At 41.0% G+C, this 19,615-nt stretch overlaps 2 protein-coding genes across 2 annotated transcripts; both read left to right on the forward strand.

Moving 5' to 3' along the window:
- The first annotated feature begins 5,280 nt into the window (after nt 1-5,280).
- Nucleotides 5,281-10,592, forward strand: LOC139446553 (uncharacterized). The gene is made up of 2 exons (XM_071227853.1): nt 5,281-10,479; nt 10,563-10,592. The coding sequence occupies exons 1-2, from the start codon at nt 5,281-5,283 to the stop codon at nt 10,590-10,592; spliced, it is 5,229 nt and encodes a 1,742-aa protein (XP_071083954.1).
- A 154-nt stretch (nt 10,593-10,746) lies between these two features.
- LOC139445785 (uncharacterized) lies at nt 10,747-11,790 on the forward strand. The gene has a single exon (XM_071227003.1). It carries the CDS (start codon nt 10,747-10,749, stop codon nt 11,290-11,292), a length of 546 nt encoding a protein of 181 aa, XP_071083104.1. The 3' UTR covers nt 11,293-11,790.
- The last annotated feature ends 7,825 nt before the right edge of the window (nt 11,791-19,615 follow it).

A 19,615-nucleotide genomic window follows, 5' to 3' on the forward strand; every position in this document is an offset into this window, starting at 1 on the left:
CTGTTAAAAGCATAAAGCTGTCCATGTTGGTTGTCAATACCTCACATCCGAGGGTATGTCAATCGTGTTACTCCCAAAATGTGAGCTGACATTCCTTCTCAAAGACTATAGTTATGCAGTACCAGTTTAACAGATCATCTAGTATTTGACTTGGGTTTTTAAAAAAACAAACTGTATTTCAATCAAAGTTACTTTTTTTTTAATTCACCTGACACGAAGTATGTGAAGTTTCAAATAACAAAGCGAAACTTCATCATTCAGAGCAAAAAAGGCGGGTAAAAGAAAATATACACTCATGTTTGATGGTGACTTAAAGTGAAACAAACAAGAAATGTTCATTCGATTATGGTGCATTTGATGCAGGTATCATAGTTGTGTTTTGGACCTAAAGTTTGCAAAGTTTCGGCCGCTGTTTTCAACCTGGTATCGTGTTGATAACGTTTGGTCAAATCCAGTTTTCAAGTGTCTACCTTTTCTTACATGGAAAAAATAATTGGGTAGGTTAGATATTTTATGCATAGGAGAAAACACGCCTCCGAGGTTTTGGTTCAAAATGTTACCACGAGGGTGAGGGATTTCCCGCCTCCTTCAACCAAAAACCTCTGGATTCTGAACCGTCAAAAGAGTTTAATTTAAAATTTACATTTGGTGCGTTTAAAGAGACAATAGTAAAGCCTGTTCATGTATAAGATTGTTGGCGAAAGCTGTCGCTGCACGAGAAATTATTGAAAATGTAAAACCGCGAACCAATACCGATGAGTGTTTAATCCTACTTATGAACCTAAACTTATGTCTAAATGCATGAAATGCCAGAGAAAATTTAAAAAACCCATCGGGATACCTTTCAGTGAAACAATACAGTGTGTCGCGGTATAAATGGAATTCGATCAGAGCGTGCGAGAGAAAAAAACACATGCAGCAGAAATTGAAGTCATGAAAAGTAAAATTGAACAACTTTTCATCACCTGCCCCGGTGGCTCTGTGGGAAAGCAGTGGGATACAATAGGAAGATACCTAAAATACAGGGGGGTACCGATGGCCTAGTCGTCTAAAGTGCCGCGATTGGCTGTGCAGAGTTGCGTCCCTTGGGCACGCCAGAAACCTTTGATTGTGGGTTCGAATCCCGGTTCGCTCTGATTATGTTTCTAGGTTTGTTAGCACCATACCCGTGCTCGTGGGTTTCACCGAAGCGGTAAACGTCTGAGACCTGCATCACTTCGGGCTTTCCTCCCACATTAAGCTGACACGCCGTGATATAACTGGAATACTGTTAAAAGCGGCGTTAAACCCAATCACTCACTCACTCACTCACCTACAATACAATTGGCAAGTGTGCCAGGTTTATAATATATTTTGCCAAAATCCAGGATTTCCAGTGAACTATCGCGAGCATCACCCAGAACATCAAATGGTCGACGACGCCAAAGTGTCAGCTGTCGCGGACTATTGTTCAGAAAGGGGTCGCGAGTGGCCCGCAGCAACTAGTACGATGGATGTATGCGTGTCTAGTGGCGAGTTTAATAGCACATTACAGCACGTGCTGATGTGAGGTACCAAATGACTGTGAAACGGTGACAGCAAATTTGCATAGAAAACAACAATTGAGAAGTATTGTGAGTGAGTATGGTTTTAGGCCGCTTTTAGTAATATTCCAGCAATATCACGGCGGGGGACACCAGAAATGGGCTTCACACATTGTACCCAATGCGCCACGATTCGCTGTGCAGAAACCTATGATTGTGGGTTCAAATCCCGGTTCGCCCCGATTATGTTTCTAGGTTCGTCAGCACCATACCCGTGCTCGTGGGTTTCACCGAAGTGGTAAACGTCTGAGACCTGCATCACTTCGGGCTTTCCTCCCACATTAAGCTGACACGCCGTGATATAACTGGAATACTGTTAAAATCGGCGTTAAACCATACTCACTCACTCACTCACTCCACACCAACCTGACGTCAAAGTGGCGTTAAACCATACTCACTCACTCACTAGTTCCGGGACGGAGCCATATTTGATATGGAATAACCATGAGATAAGTAACATGATGATATTTCACTTCGTGAAAATATCGATTTTAGTTTCTTCTTGGAATAAATATAATAATTTACATTTCAACAATAGATATATGATACATTGCGTAGGTTCATTCGACCCTTGTGGGGATTCCGGGTTAGAATAGGTCACCAGAATCTTATGCTAGTGGTCAGAGGCGACTGAATGGATCGAGTGGTAAGACTCGATGACTTGGTTGATTCGTGTCATCGTACCTCAACAACGTGGATCTTTGCTCACAATATCAATCACTGGATTGTCTGGTCCAGACTCGATTATGTTTTTCATACAGCTGGAATATTACTGAGTGCAGCGTTAAACAACAAAAACACAAACAAAAGTACATTCGACAAACAGAAGCGAGTCGATGAAAACTTGCTTCATTGGCAAGAGAAAAGTACAGACTTAAGCATATTATTAATAAATATACATATTTTATTATAAATTACATCCGTCCTTTTTTATTAAACAACATCCGTCCCTATCTTTTGTTACATAATTTCCCTCTCTTTATTTTTTGAAATATTTCTCTGACATGTTTTTGTCTTCAACAAAAGTATATACCGTTATGTAATCCTAATCAAGGTAGACTAGTTCTGATTTATCTTTTGAAAAACTATTTATATTTCATTCTACCATTATTAAATGCATGCTGTACAAATTTTAAATTCAACCCTGTTCAAACATACAACCACACACATATTTCACTGTAAACAAGAAACCTACATACTAAAGCATGTATGATGTATGCGTGCCGAGTCCAGATCCGACTTATGATAAATTAATTTCATCTTAGACGACGCAACAAAATACGCAACGCTTTAAATCAAAACCTTATCAAGCACAGTATATTAGACAACCACGACCTCGGTGGCGATGGTAACTCCTAATATTCTCCTTACGCACAAGGGATTATATTATGATAAATAATGACGGGAGGAAATCGCTATCGCGTGAGCGTTTTTAAAAAGTCATTAGTTCTGAAATACACATCCATTACACAAAATAGATGCAAAATGTCCACAGATGAGAATATGCAGATCACGTGATAAGAGAACCCTCGGGAGTGAGGGGTTATGTACATGAAAATGAATGACAGGTGCTATCTGTAGACTGTGTACATGTGTATGACACGTGCCTCGTGCTCTTCGTGATGGAATATAAACAACCGATAATTAAAACTTTGAGGTTATGTTCCACAATGTTTATTAGAATTTATGTGTTATGTTTGTAACTGGTTTTGGGGAAAATGTGTGGAAAAATAATGGAGATACGCCATGAACCTCGGAGTTCGGTTATCTTCAAACATATGTTTTGTTTGTTTGTTTGGTGTTTAGGGCTCCACTCGGCAATATTTCAGCTATATGACGGCGATCTGTAAATAATCGGATCATCCAGTGATTGATATCATGAGCATCGATCTACGCAACTGGGATACGATGACATGCATCAGCCAAGTCTGCGAGCCTGATCAACTACTCCCGTTAGTCGCTTCCTACGACAATAGTCGCCTTTTACGGCAGGCATGGGTTGGTGAAGACCTATTCTACCCCGGAGGCTTAACGGGTCTCAAACCTAGTTAATCCTACTTCATAGCTCAAGTGCACATGTATCTGTGGTAACCATATCTATGTGCTGCCCTGATCAAGATTTGGACTTTTGACGGTTGCTCCACAGCGTTTTCCTAATATATCCCCGACCCAAATCTCCGCTACACTTTATATGTAACAAATGTTATATTTGGGGTAACACTTCCTCAGTAAAGTACAGATCCTCGTACATTCTTCTTCTTTTTTTTTTTTTTTTGGGGGGGGGGGGGGGGGTGTATCTTGTCCGAGATTCGAACGCCAAGGTGAGGCACTGTGTCCGGTTCTTGTTACTTCATATATTGTGATTATACAATTGAACAGATTTAATAATCATTTTATGTCTTTGCTTAAAGCGATATGAGAGAATATCACCAAGAAGGGTCTTCCAAAATCAGACCATTCATTTTAACAATCTCATTGTGAGGCACCTAATCGCCTGCACACTAGCGATCTAACTCACTCAGCCACCGAGGCTTCCACAGAAAATGAAAGTCCGACAACTGGTAGTCTAGATCACGTACTTTGAGTACCCCTCTGACAAGTGTAAATTGGCACGGCTCCCATGGCCGAAAGCTACGAACACGCGTTGCCATTAAAAGTGTTATCCCTGTAAATGCAGAAATGGTGTTTTTCATCTGTTTCAAGAGTTTTGTTTAAAGTTCATTTTCTATATTTTGGTAATGGTTTAAGTTTCATTTATTTTTAAAAACAAAGTTTTTCTTAGTTAAATATTTGGTCCACTTAAAGTCATCTTCATTTGAACCTCCTCACTTTGGCTTAGTGGATAAAGTGTTTGGTCATAATATGTCACATGACCTTTGAAAGCTAGACATTGTGAGTTCAAATCCCCATTTCTCAATAAACTTTTGCAGATAAATTAATTACTTGTTTACAGCCTCAATTCCATTTCAAGTCACATGATCTAAAAAGCACATGTTCCCCACACAATCAGTCAAATCTCCATCTTGTTAGGACCACGGTTTCATTCTCCAAAGTGTAAAGCAACACAAATGTAAGTAAACTCATATTTTTCAATGCCAAAGTTAATATTATTTTATCTCTCAAGTGCTCAATGCATTTATAACTTCAATTCAGTAACCATTTGGCAGTTGTAAGCAATTTTGAGTATTTTGTCAGACAGTTGTTTGTTATTCTTTTAAATTGGTAATTTTGACTATTTAATTGGTTCAGCCTAAAGTAAGGATTGTATTTTCTTTCTATTTTTAGTTTTCTGAACCTCACCCACCAACGTATTCAACGTAAACAATGTAAACAAAGATAGTCGTCTTGTAACGAGACTGAAATTGCCTCATTATAACGCCTTAGAACGTAAACATAGTTTGAAGTTGTATTTTGAAGTCGTCTTTACCGTTCAACGTCAGCTCTTCAATTCAACTCCTTCACCAACGATTATATCTGAATGGATATTGTTCAACGTTTGTACTGAACCTTGTGATTAACGCTCAACATCATGTAATAAAAATCCCTGTGGGTGCGAGTGTCAGAAGTTTGTGTTTCTTGCATCTACATTAGTTCAGAAAAATTTATACTGCAAGATAACGTTGAAACTAGACTTGTCCAAAACTGAAATTGATAAAAAGCTAAAACTGAACTTTGACTTTTCAAGTACAACGTAACCATGGCAACTTGTCAAGATTATTCAATAGTTGATGATGAGACTGATCTGTCACATGAGCAGAATAGACAAGTGAGCTTTGAAGAAGATGAAGGAGAAAGTGAAGGTCGTAATCTTAGAAAAATTAGGACTCTAACTGATAAAGGGAAAGTTGAGAGACTCAGACTTTGGAAGAATAAACAGATAGCAGCTACCACAGCAGTGACAAAGAAGCGCAACGAAATCTCAAGGCTCATGGAACGTGGAGATAATTTGCACTTAGTGAAGATGAGTTATCAACATCTAAATGAACTGTTTGATCAATACACAATGTGTTTTGATGCATATTTTGCTGCATTAGAGACAGAAGAGCTAAAGAGTATTGAGAGCAAGTCGAATACAGAAAAGGAACACGACTTCATCAAATACAGAGATCACGTTTCCCAATGGATCTCCAACATAGAAGTTCAACTTGCAGACAACATTGACTCTGCTTCAAGATCTTCATTTAAGTCAACAAGTTCAACACGATCAGCAAGAGCCAAGGAGAGAGCTCGCCTTGCAGAATTGCTTACAGAAAAGGTCAAGTTTGAAGATATTCGCAAGTTAGAAGAAATAAAGCTTGATATTGAAATTGCAAAGGCTGAGGCAAGGGAGAGAGTATATGCAGAAATGGAGTCTCCATCGTTTCAAACAACTGTGCCACCAATTGTTAAGCCACGAGGTGATCATCTGCATGCTCAATCAGAACTGCAACATGATGCTAAAGACATTATATATCTTGTTTCCTCCAGTCAACAGAGTACTGTACATGTTCAGCATAACACTCCGGTCACTCCATGTGACACTGTAACGCCTCTGTGGTATACTAGGAGTGCAACAACGTCATATCATCAGACTCCTGTGAGGCAGAACTTCACCTCTCCATATCAACAGCCTCCCAGCTTAAATCCTCCTGCATTCAGCTCAACGTTTACTCAACCTGCAACAGAAAGTATGGTCCAAGCTCAGCAACAGATGTTGACTGCCATGTTTCTCCCTCAACCTGAAGTACCAAAGTTCAAAGGTGACCTAATTGAATATGGATCCTTCATGATGGCATTTGATGCTAGAATAGTGCCTCATACTAACTGTGACAGAGACAGGCTGTACTACCTCGATCAGCAACTGGAAGGTGAACCGAAAGACTTGATCGCTGGATGTCTGTATATGTCTCAATTCGATGGATATACAGAAGCAAGGGAGCTGTTGGACAAGGAATATGGTGATCCATACAAGGTGTCAATGTCCTACATCAACCAGGTTCTGTTATGGCCTGATATCAAGTATGATGACAGCCAGAAACTGAAGAAGTTCTCTGTGTTCCTGACAAAGTGTCTCCATGCAATGAAGAACATATCCCACATGTCAGTGCTGAACCATGCTCCGAATCTTCAAGCAATTGTCCACAAATTGCCATCTCATCTTCAGAACAGATGGAGAGATCGAGTGACAAAGTGCCATATCATCAGTTCAAGGTCAATGGAGTTCAAAGATCTTGTCGAGTTCATTGACTTTGCTGCCAAATCAGCCAACGAACCAGTGTTTGGAAAAGAAGCCATGCAGCATAGAGAACATTTAAGTACATCTTCACAAGGTAAAACAACTAAGGGCAGACAACCATCATCAAAGTCTAGATCAACTGCATTTGCTACTTCAGTTAATTACAGTTCCTCAACTGATAAACCGAGAAGACTGTCATGTTACTTCTGTTCAAAGTCGCATGATATTGATGACTGTTTCGAATTTGCCAAAAAGACACTTACTGAGAAACGAAGCTTTATGATGGAGAAGAAAATGTGCTTTGGATGTTTCGCTTACAACCACACTGTTAAAGGATGTTTGAAGAAAAGACTCTGTAAGAAGTGCGAGAAGCGTCATCCAACTTCACTTCATGATGACAACTTCACCATGAAATCAACACCGCAGTTAACAGACACTCAAGCCAAACAAGTATCAAGGTCAAGTGATGGTGTAACCACGTCCTGCAGTGCAGCAACTTCAGATGCCATGGAAACAGTTCTCCAGTCAATTCTTCCAGTTACAGTGCATCTTGAAGACAGTGATGTGAACATAAAGACATATGCTTTCCTGGATAATGGGAGCTCAGGGTGTTTCATGACTGAAGATCTTCAGTGTCAGCTTGGTGCTCCATCAACACAGACAACTTTAAAGCTTCGCACGATGCATGGTATTGACATTGTGCCGACCTCAGTGGTGACTGGTCTTGTGGTTATGGACATTGATTGTGCTAATCCTGTTCCACTTCCAAAGACATATGTGAAAAATGATATCCCTGTCAACCGTGATCAAATTCCTGATCCAACATTCTTGAAGAAATGGCCTTATCTTCGTGACATGGCAAACAAGCTTCCAAGAGTGTATCCCAATCTTGAAGTTGGACTGTTAATTGGAAGCAATTGTCCGCAAGCACTGGAACCACAACAAGTTATCCCTTCGGGTGACAATGGTCCCTTTGCTGTGCTATATAAACACGGATGGACTGTAAATGGGCCTCTGCATGTGAAATATGATCAGGTTCAGAATTCTCTTTGCTGCAACAGAGTGATCTTCACTGAATCAACGGTTGTAAAAGAATGTTTAACACCGGACACTGTAGTGAAACTCCTGGAGAAGGACTTCAGCGAACAAGACATTGGTGATCTTCCTGGTCAACGTGGCTATTCCAGAGAAGACAAGCTGTTTATGGATATAGTTGAACAGAATGTGGAGTTCATCAATGGTCACTATCAGCTACCACTACCGTTCCGGATTCCTGATGCCTACTTTCCAAACAACAGACAACAAGCACTCAGCAGAGTTAAGTGGCAGAGAAAGAAGATGCTGGCAAGTGAAACCTACCACAGAGACTACACTGTGTTCATCAACAATCTCCTAGAGAAAGGTTTTGCCTATCCTGTGCCTGATGATGAACTCTCTGCATCTGCTGATAACGTCTGGTATCTTCCACACCATGGTATTTACCACCCAAGGAAACCTGAGAAAATTCGTGTTGTATTCGACTGCAGTGCCAGATATGAAGGATCTTCTCTTAACGACAGACTACTCCAGGGTCCTGATTTAACGAACTCTCTGATTGGTGTGCTGACAAGATTCAGGACTGAACCAGTAGCTTTCATGAGTGACGTGGAGGCTATGTTTTATCAAGTAAAGGTTCCAGTTTCACAACACGATCATCTGAGATTCCTTTGGTGGCCAGAGGGTAATCTTGATACTGACTTTAAAGAGTACAGAATGGCTGTACATATCTTCGGCGCAGTGTCATCCCCAAGCATTTCCAACTTTGCCTTGAAACACACAGCATCCAAAGCAGAAGAAAAGTATGGTATTCTTGTTGCTGAGACCATCCGAAAGAACTTCTACGTAGATGACTGCTTAAAAGCTGCAAAGGATGAAGACACAGCTGTGAGTTTGGTGCAAGATCTTGTATCAGCCTGTGCAGATGGTGGATTCAGATTAACCAAGTTCACCTCTAACAGCAGAAATCTACTGAAGTCGATTCCCACAGATGATCATTCCAAAGAGCTGCAGTCCAGAGACCTTGACTATGATGATCTACCAATAGAACGAGCCCTGGGCATGAGATGGTATGTGAACTCTGATATGTTTGGATTTTCTGTGGAGTTACCAGACAAACCAGTGACTCGCAGAGGAATCCTGTCAACCGTGTCTTCATTGTATGATCCACTTGGAATGGTGTCCCCAGTTATTCTGCCTGCAAAGAAGATACTCCAGGACTTGTGCACCGACCGAAACCTAGATTGGGATGATGACATACCTAGTGAACTTGCATGTGAATGGAAGAAATGGTTATCAGAACTTGACTTGATGAAAACTCTGAACATTCCACGGTGTGTAAAGCCATTTGACTTTGGGGAAATCACATCAGCTCAACTGCATGTGTTCACCGACGCAAGCACTCGGGGATACGGATGTGTAGTATATCTCAGACTGTGTGACAAGAGTGAGAACATCCATGTTGCCTTCCTGATGGGTAAGTCAAGACTATCTCCTGTGAAAACTGTCGCTATTCCTCGTCTAGAACTGACAGCAGCAACTATGTCAATCAGAATTGGACAACAACTCCTTAAAGAACTTGATGTGAAAATAGACAATGTCTCATACTACACGGACTCCACAACGGTTATCCACTACATCAACAGTGAGAAGAAGAGATTCCCGGTGTTTGTTGCCAACAGGGTCCGGCTCATTCGTGATTTCTCTTCTCCTGACCAGTGGAAGTATATTGATACATATGACAATCCTGCTGATGTCGCCTCAAGGGGAACAACTACAGCAAAACTACTCCAGGACGACAAGTGGTTCAATGGGCCAGTTTTTCTCAGAACTCCTGAAACGGAATGGACAATAAAGCAACTACCAACTGACTGTGATGAACAGTGTGAAGAGACTGTACAATCGTGTGTCACACAAGCTCAAATCTGTGAAAGTGGTATGGACTGTCTGATCAATCACTATTCAAATTGGTACAGATTGAAACGTGCAGTTGCAGTCTACAGTTGTGTGATAGACATTCTTCAAGAACGGATGAAGTGCCAGTTAGAGAAACATGTCCCTGACTGCCAAACGACAGAAGCGCTCACTGTAAAACGCCTAGAGCATGCTTCAAAAGCTGTAGTTAAGTATGTTCAGTCAAAGACTTTCAGTTGTGAAATCAATTCTCTTCAAGACTCATCTGGTAAACGAGGCCGAGTACCAAGAAGCAGTTCTGTCTCCAAGTTGGATCCATTCCTAGATTCTGATGGAGTACTCAGAGTTGGAGGCAGACTCAACAAGGCTCAAGTTCCAGAATCCATGAAGCACCAGATACTCTTACCAAGAAAGAACCATGTGACAACACTCATCATTCGTGACGTCCACCATAAACTGAGTCATTCTGGTAGAAATCATGTGTTGTCAGTGCTAAGAGAAACTTTCTGGGTGGTCAGTGCCAACTCAACAGTCAGAAATGTGCTTCATCAGTGTGTGACATGTCGTCGACTAACTGCCCCAACATGTGAACAGAAAATGGCCGACTTACCACCAAGTAGAACAAGTCCAGGACCACCGTTCAGATTCACTGGTGTTGATTACTTTGGCCCTTTCATCATCAAGGAGGGCAGGAAGCAGGTCAAACGTTATGGAGTGTTGTTCACTTGTCTTGTGAGCAGAGCTGTCCACATAGAAACTGCTAACTCTCTCGACACAGACTCCTTTCTCAATGCTCTACGTCGTTTTGTTGCCAGAAGAGGACCTGTGCAGGAGATGTGGTCTGATAACGGGACCAACTTCATTGGGGCTACAAGGGAACTGAAGGAAGCTCTAATGGAAATGGACCAAAACCAAGTGAAATCTCATCTGCTAAAAGTCAACATAGACTGGCACTTCAACCCACCATCAGCTAGCCACATGGGAGGGGCCTGGGAAAGTATGGTGCGATCAGTTAGAAAGGTTCTGGCTCCAATGCTGTGTGAGTTTGGAGATAGAATTGAGGACGAGTCATTCAGAACCTTGATGTGTGAAGTTGAAGAAATAATCAACTCAAGACCTCTGACAACACCTTCCAGTGATCCCAGAGACCTCACTCCATTGTCACCAAATCATCTGCTAAAGATGAAGTCCAACGTATATGTAGCTCCTCCTGGACAGTTTCAACGAGACGATATGTACATGCGTCGGCGATGGCGCAGAATCCAGTATCTTGCCAACGTGTTCTGGACAAGATGGAAAAAGGAGTATCTGCTCTCTCTACAAGAACGCCAGAAGTGGAATACACCTCAACGCAATCTGATGATCAACGACATTGTGCTCGTCAAAGATGACAATCTCCATAGATCCTGCTGGTCTATGGGACGTGTGATCAGTGTAGAGGCCGATAAAGATGGCTTTGTCCGCAGTGTTCAGATAAAGACTCTGAACTCTGAACTACGTCGACCAGTGACCAAACTTGTTTTGCTGGTACCAAGTGAAAAGTGAACTAATCAGTGTTTAATTGACATTGCAGTTATGTGATTCAGAGACTCTAAAAGACAATTGATTGGAATGGTTGATTATTTATATTCTGCATTTAGTAGTTAGGTTAAACATGTATGTTTAAGAGGCCGAGTATGTAAATGCAGAAATGGTGTTTTTCATCTGTTTCAAGAGTTTTGTTTAAAGTTCATTTTCTATATTTTGGTAATGGTTTAAGTTTCATTTATTTTTAAAAACAAAGTTTTTCTTAGTTAAATATTTGGTCCACTTAAAGTCATCTTCATTTGAACCTCCTCACTTTGGCTTAGTGGATAAAGTGTTTGGTCATAATATGTCACATGACCTTTGAAAGCTAGACATTGTGAGTTCAAATCCCCATTTCTCAATAAACTTTTGCAGATAAATTAATTACTTGTTTACAGCCTCAATTCCATTTCAAGTCACATGATCTAAAAAGCACATGTTCCCCACACAATCAGTCAAATCTCCATCTTGTTAGGACCACGGTTTCATTCTCCAAAGTGTAAAGCAACACAAATGTAAGTAAACTCATATTTTTCAATGCCAAAGTTAATATTATTTTATCTCTCAAGTGCTCAATGCATTTATAACTTCAATTCAGTAACCATTTGGCAGTTGTAAGCAATTTTGAGTATTTTGTCAGACAGTTGTTTGTTATTCTTTTAAATTGGTAATTTTGACTATTTAATTGGTTCAGCCTAAAGTAAGGATTGTATTTTCTTTCTATTTTTAGTTTTCTGAACCTCACCCACCAACGTATTCAACGTAAACAATGTAAACAAAGATAGTCGTCTTGTAACGAGACTGAAATTGCCTCATTATAACGCCTTAGAACGTAAACATAGTTTGAAGTTGTATTTTGAAGTCGTCTTTACCGTTCAACGTCAGCTCTTCAATTCAACTCCTTCACCAACGATTATATCTGAATGGATATTGTTCAACGTTTGTACTGAACCTTGTGATTAACGCTCAACATCATGTAATAAAAATCCCTGTGGGTGCGAGTGTCAGAAGTTTGTGTTTCTTGCATCTACAATCCCAAATATTACATTTGTTAAATTTGACCACTTTCTAAATGGCATCGTGTGTTCACACCTTGTCTTCTTCAACAGTCGTTGATAAAAGTGGTAAAACTCCTCGGAAAGCCTCGGAGTTTTTCCCCTTTTTATCAACTCGTGTGATGATATATTTGATATCAAAAGACACGAAGGTGAGATTAGATATATAAATGAAAGCTAAACAAAATAGTTACACGTCAAAGTGAATGGGGTATGAACAAATGCTGTCACTTGTCTATTAGGAATCTTTTAGGAATACACTATGGAACAGACTCTAGCTCTGTGTAGCGACACGGCAATATCAAAATTGTTTATAGGGAGCAGCGCCTAGATACGGTTACCGCAGATACCCAACATAAATAACTCAAGCGTTTTTGTCAAATATGTGTATTTGGTTGACATGAGAGAAGCTTTACTCATTTCCCACGAATATACATGTATCGTAATATTCCACACGAATCAATCTCACAACGTTTGTCATTCGTGACCAACTCGTGTTATTCCGGGACAAGCCGAAAGGGGCGAGTGGTGACGAATGAACGTGTGTATCAATAGCGATGGTACAAGGGAGATAATTCTTACACAGCACTTTGACTGAAACGAAACGCGATTGTTTTATTACAAGTGGCTCATTCAGGATCGATTCTCAAGTAAGGAGTTCGAATCATGTTTACATGTCAAAGTCGTAAATTCACGTCTATTTCAGTTTCACATACTTTTCTAATGTTTTTGTGTGTGTAATATTTAAGTGAGTGAGTGAGTATGGTTTTACGCCGCTTTTAGCAATATTCCAGCAATATCACGGCGGGGGACACCAGAAATGGGCTGGCTTCATACATTGTACCAAGCTGAATATTAAAACGTGGAATATAAATGGGGACCATTGTATGGACGTTGTTATCATGAAGCCGTTATCATATGTCACATTAAAGTCATAATGAACGACTGAAAGATGGTTCAAGTTACTGTTTCATGCGACCTACAGATTAAATGATTATAATGATCATTCTTTCTGAGTTCACACATTCTCGATTATCCAAGATCTCCATTCTAATATAATTTATAAACCTACTGGCTGTTTGTGTAACTCGATATGGAGTTTTTGAAATTGTGGTAACACCTCGAAGGAGGTATTACAACGATTTAATCAACCTATTCATTGGGATCTCTATCAAGGAAGAGAGTTCTTTCTATAGGCATTAAAACCTATTGTGAGGTTTTACTTTCAAAGTAAAACCTATTATGAGGGTTTTTTTTCGTTCGGGAGGTTTTACTTTGAATGTAAAACCTCAAATCCCAGGTTTAACCAAGTAACTGAAACAAGTAGCAATTCAAAATTAAAATTGAATGTCATGTGTACAGTTCCGCATAGATATTCAAAAACGACATCACTTCAGAGTCTCTGGTGAAAGGACAGCGAGGTTTCAAAACACGTGCTTTTAAACAAGTCCTTATCAATGCTGAACAAATTGCACGTGCAGTAACTGCTAGCCGTTACGTCACAACTACCTCTATGTAACAGTTGGATTGTTTAAGGTCGAAATTCTTGTAAAGCCAAAAACACATTTAAAATTTGCGAATTTTCGTTTTGAAAAGTTGAAAAGAAGTGGAATATTGCAACACAAACATTTAGAAACCGAAGATGTCACTTTCATTTAAAAGTAAGTATTTTAGCTTTTTTTTGTTCTTGACACATCCAAGTGCTCTTGAACGCCTGGCAAGTCAGCGAATTTCACGTGCAAGTTATGATATCACGTCTTCAAGGAAGCGCTATAATGAAGCGCCTCATTTATAGATGCTCGTTATAACATTTAATCAATGTAGACGGTTTATAAGTATGGAAAAACACTTACCCTCGGTTTTGGTAGACAGAGCATCGCCCCCTTGGTTTTTCCCTCTCCCCAGGGCATGCATGCTCTGTCTACCAAAACCTCGTGAGCGTGTTTTCTCCAATACGCAACACCTCGCAGGAGGGCTTACAATCATTGATAGACCAAAACCTACGAACAACCTACGAGACGCACGTGCAGATTTCGTGCCATTGCGAGACGCACGTGCAGATTTCGTGCCATTGCGAGACGCACGTGCAGATTTCGCACCGTTGCGAAACCCACGTGCTGAGGTCACCGGTTTCATTGAACCGAATTCACGACAGCAGGCGATTTTTCATCTCCGATACAGGTTATACATTTGAGAGTTTTTATTACAGTTATTTAATTAAAAACGTTGTCTATGCGGTGAGTCGGTTTATTAGGTGGACAAACCATGTCTCTTCGAGATTATGTGAGGGTTTACAATCTCTTGTAATCCCCCGGAGACATGGTTTCTCCTGCACAATACCCCGGACCAATTTGACACAATTCAGAAGTGACGTCACGTCTCTATTTTCCCTTGGGGGCACGGGTGGCCCAGTCGGTTTTGACGCCGCGATTCGTTGTGCAAAGATGCGTCCCTTGGGCACGCCAGAAACCTATGACCGTGGGTTCGAATCCCGGTTCACCCCAATTATGTTTCTAGGTTTGTCAGCACCATACCCGTGCTCTTGGGTTTCACCGAAGTGGTAAACGTCTGAGACCTGCATCACTTCGGGCTTTCCTCCCACATTAAGCTTCCACTGGAATCCTGTTAAAAGCGACTTTAAACCCAACTCACTCACTCACTATTTCTCTTTGTCTTTGTCTAAGCACATAATTTCACTCGCTCGTGAGAGTAAATTGATTGGACGGCTATATTTAACATCGGGTCATACGAATCTGGCCCAAAACGAGGCTTTCGTGGCGAATGGGTCAAGGGTATTTATCACACTATAAAATGTCATGACAGATTTATGATAGTATTATGAAAGAATAGGGTGTTCCTTAACTTCTTTTGAGTAGTATACTTCCTTATGGTATATACCCTGGGCATATTCACCACCAAAGCTTCGTTTGGGGAGTGACATCTCCAGCTCCATTCTGCTTCTCAGTAACCTTGCGCAGAATTTCTCTCTTATGAGTTTGAAATCGCAACCAATCAAAATGCCTCAACTTGACGCTTGTTCAACATAGATCTATATTCAAAATGGCGGCCTCGTCCGATCGAGCCCTGGGTGTATTTATTCGAAAATGATCATGAAGACTGTTATTAATAAACTTTTAGCTCCCACAGATATTTTCCTAGGGATGTTTTTCTAGGTTTGTTTGTTTGTTTGTTTGTTTGTTTGTTTCTTTGTTTGTTGTTTAACGCTGATCTGCAATATGGCGGCGGGTACAAAATCGACTCTGTCGCTGATATTGTGGGCAACAACCCACGCCTTCAGTAGTCGACCAAGTCACAGAACCTGACCACCCGAACCATTAAGTCGCCTCTTACGACAACATAGGTTGCTGGGGACCTACTCAAGTCCGAGATAACCCGGGATCACCACGGTGTGTTCAGAATGCATATGAGACAACAGTCGTCTAAAAAAAAAGGTATGGCGGAGAAAGGCACGACTGTCACAGGTGGAGATTTAAAAATAGTGATTAACGATTCTCAAGTAAGGAGTTCGAATCATGTTCACATGTCAAAGTCGTAAATTCACGTCTATTACAGTTTCACATATTCTTCTAATGTTATTTTTTGTGTAAAACGCATAAAAACTGCTAAATATTAAAGTGGTTTGGTTTTGGTTTGGTTTGTTGTTTAACGCCGCATTCCAGCTATATGACGGCGGTTTGTATTAATCAAGGCAGGAAGCCTGACCACCCGATCCCGTTCGTCGCCTCTTACGACAAGCATAGTCACCCTTTACGGCAAGCATGGGTTGCTGAAGACCTATTCTACCCCGGATCTTCACGGGCCGAATAATAAAGTGAGTGAGTGAGTATGGCTTGACGTCGCTTTTAGCAATATTCTAGCAATATCACGGCGGGGGACACCAGAAATAGGCTTCACACATTGTACCCATGTCGGGAACAGAACCCGGGTCTTCGGCGTTACGAGCGAACGCTTTATTCACGAGGCTACCCAGCCGCCCTGGCAGTTTAAGAAGCGGCATTACATCATCAAAAGAAATTAAACTTGAGAATGACCTGAGAACTATTCAATATTAGATAGAGAAAAAGTATTTTACAAATAATTTTCACTCTACACCATTTGTCCTGCTTTTATTCATCAACCGTTTTGTATCGATACGGACGCGTATCACTGAACATGGTATCACGATGCATCCATACTCGTGACCTCCTTATGTTTGAGCGAAATCCACAACCCCCAGGTCAGAACAGGGTTCCGCGTCAGAATAGATCCTGAGTGTAATGCTGCTTTTAACAGTATTCCAGTTATATCACGGCATGTCAGCTTTATGTGGGAGGAAAGCCCGAAGTGATGCAGGTCTTAGAGGTTTACACTTCGGTGAAACCCACGACCACGGGTATGGTGCTGACAAACCTAGAAACATAATCGGAGCGAACTGGGATTCGAACCCACGATCACAGGTTCCTGGCGCGCCCAAGGGACGCAACTCTGCACCGTGAATTGTGGCCCCTTAGATGACTGGGTCAACCGTGGTTCTATGTCCTCAACCTACTTGGATACAATTTGCATACAATTCTTTGCATTAGGACCGATTAATGAGTATTGGGTGGTCACAATGTGTGATCTGGCTGCAACTGATTTTGTGTCATGATATGATATGATATGATATGATATGATATATGATATGATATGATATGATATGATATGAGATATGATATATCTGCTAGCGGTAATACTCGATGTCAGTAATCAGTGCGATCAGTCAAATTGTAAACGGACATTGAACTCTTTGTTTAAAAGAGAAAACATCCGTAAAACAGGACAGATTCTGAACATTCTAAAATTCTAAAAAATCACATTCCCCGTGTAAACAGGTAGAAATTGACTCAAACTATGTAAATAAATTAAGTAGATTTTCACCAAAAGTTGACTTAGGTCTTCAGCAACCCATGCTTGCCGTAAAAGGCGACTATGCTTGTAGTAAGAGGCAACTAACAGGATCGGGTGGTCAGGCTCGTTGACTTGGTTGATGCATGTCATCGTATCCCAATTGCGTAGATTGATGTTCATGATATCAATCATTAGATTGCCTGGTCCAGATTTGATTATTTACAGACCTCCGTCATATAGGTGGAATGTTGCTGCGTGGGGCGTTTAACAACAAACAAACAAACAAACAAAAACAACTTCCCCGATTACTGGCCAGTCTAGTCAAAACTTAATTATTTACAAACAACGGTTGTATAGATGGAAATATTGCTGACGATGCAAAACCAACATTCACTCACTAACGCTCGGGCGAACTGAATTAGCCATTCTCTTATCATTCGCTGAAAGTCGCCTATCCTTCATATGGAAAGTCACATAATAGTCCGAAATGATCATTATAAAATTATAAATTATAACGTAAGATATGAGAAAACCATTTTTAGAACAGGACAAGGATATCGGAGACAGCTGTCGTCAACAATTAGCCACGAAAATGTTCGGGTTTTAAAAAAAACAACAACTTCGTGTACACGCTTTTATCCACGTGAGTTCGCATGAACATAAATGAGGTCATACTACATGTGAATAGACAGCTGTGAATTAACTGGATTTGTTTTAAAGAGGGACAAGGCACGACAAAATTGCAATCCCAGTAACATTAATGGTTTCAAGGGGGCGGTCGGGTAGCCTAGTGGTTAAAGCGTCAGCTCGTCACGCAGAAGACCTAGGTTCGATTCCCCACATGGGTACAGTGTGTGAAGCCCATATTCCGGTGTCCCCTGCCATGTTATCGCTGGAATATTGCTAAAAGTGGCGTAACATTCACTCATTCACTCACTCACTCACTAATGAATTCGAGGCTTTGAAAGTTTATCATATTACGTTTCATATCATAACAAGTATCCAAATAACACAATGTTTACATATGGCACCATCCTCGCTTATCCAGTATATTATTTTCCATTCTATTCTATACTGTGTCCCATTCGCCATCGTTAAAAGGCCGGTTTGAATGAGCAAATCACTGTTCATTCATGATTTAAACGACCCGTGAAGATTCCGGGTTAGAATAGGTCTTCAGTAACCCATGATTGCCGTAAAAGGTGACTATGCTTGTCGTAAAAGGCGACCAACGGGATCGGGTGGTCAGGCTTGCTGACTTGGTTGATGCATGTCATCGATCCCAATTGCGTGGATCGATGCTCATGACATTAATCACTTGATTGTCTAGTCCAGACTCGATTATTTACAGACCGCCGTCATATAGCTGGAATATTGCTGAGTGCGGCGTTAAACAACAAACCAACCAACCAACCAACCATGATTTAAACAAACATCCATATCACCGTGTGCATGATACAAACTGAGTGAGTATAGTTTTACGCCGCCTTTAGCAACATTCCAGTAATATCACCTCGGATACTAAAAATGGGTTTCACACATTGTACCCATATGGGGGATCGAACCCGGGTCTTCGGCGTGACGAGCGAACGCTTTAACCACTAGGCTACCCCAGTACAACCTGAGAGTCTTCCAACATAAGGACCTCCCTTCCCATCTCTTATTACTGAGGAAAATATATCTTCCTGGTGCAAATAAGTCATTTATAATGATCATGTGATCCGTTTAAATATATCGAGGGGTCGTTCAGGTGGGGCCTCGGTTTTGAACGTAGATCTATGTGGAACTTGCGTTATGAAGAGGTTGGTTGAAATCCTAATAACAGCGATGAAGCTGGTGACGTCACTTCCAACGTCATGGGTCCGTGCTGAGTAGAATTCTAGAATGGAAATGATACACTGGAAATGACATCTTTAGCAACATCTGGACAAGCGCCCCGTTCCACAAAGCGATGTTAGCTCTACGGGTGTCGTAAGTCTGTGTTAAAGTATGGGAGTTACGATCATCTTAGCGCTTAGATCGCTTTGGGGAACAGGGCCCCGTTCCACACAGCGATCTTAGCTCTAAGATGATCGTAAGTCCCATACTTTAACATAGATTTACAATCATCGTAGCGCTAAGATTGCTTTGAGGAACGGGGCCCAGGGCTCTGGTCTGAAAATTGGCACTTGGTTGTGTAAGGTGGGCCCTCTTCAACATCTAGTGCTTCAATAGAACAGATCCACGCGTTGTATTAATTGTACACTAAATATTCATTGTCCGACGATGTACCCGGGTCTCGATCAACACGACGGCACCGTACATCCATTTACTATCTACAGAGCACGCAACAAATTGACAGTTCCTCTACTCTTCTGATA

This window comes from Haliotis cracherodii, unplaced genomic scaffold (assembly GCF_022045235.1).
Source record: "Haliotis cracherodii isolate W230 unplaced genomic scaffold, xgHalCrac1.p SCAF_6, whole genome shotgun sequence".
In the NCBI taxonomy this organism is placed as follows: domain Eukaryota; kingdom Metazoa; phylum Mollusca; class Gastropoda; order Lepetellida; family Haliotidae; genus Haliotis; species Haliotis cracherodii.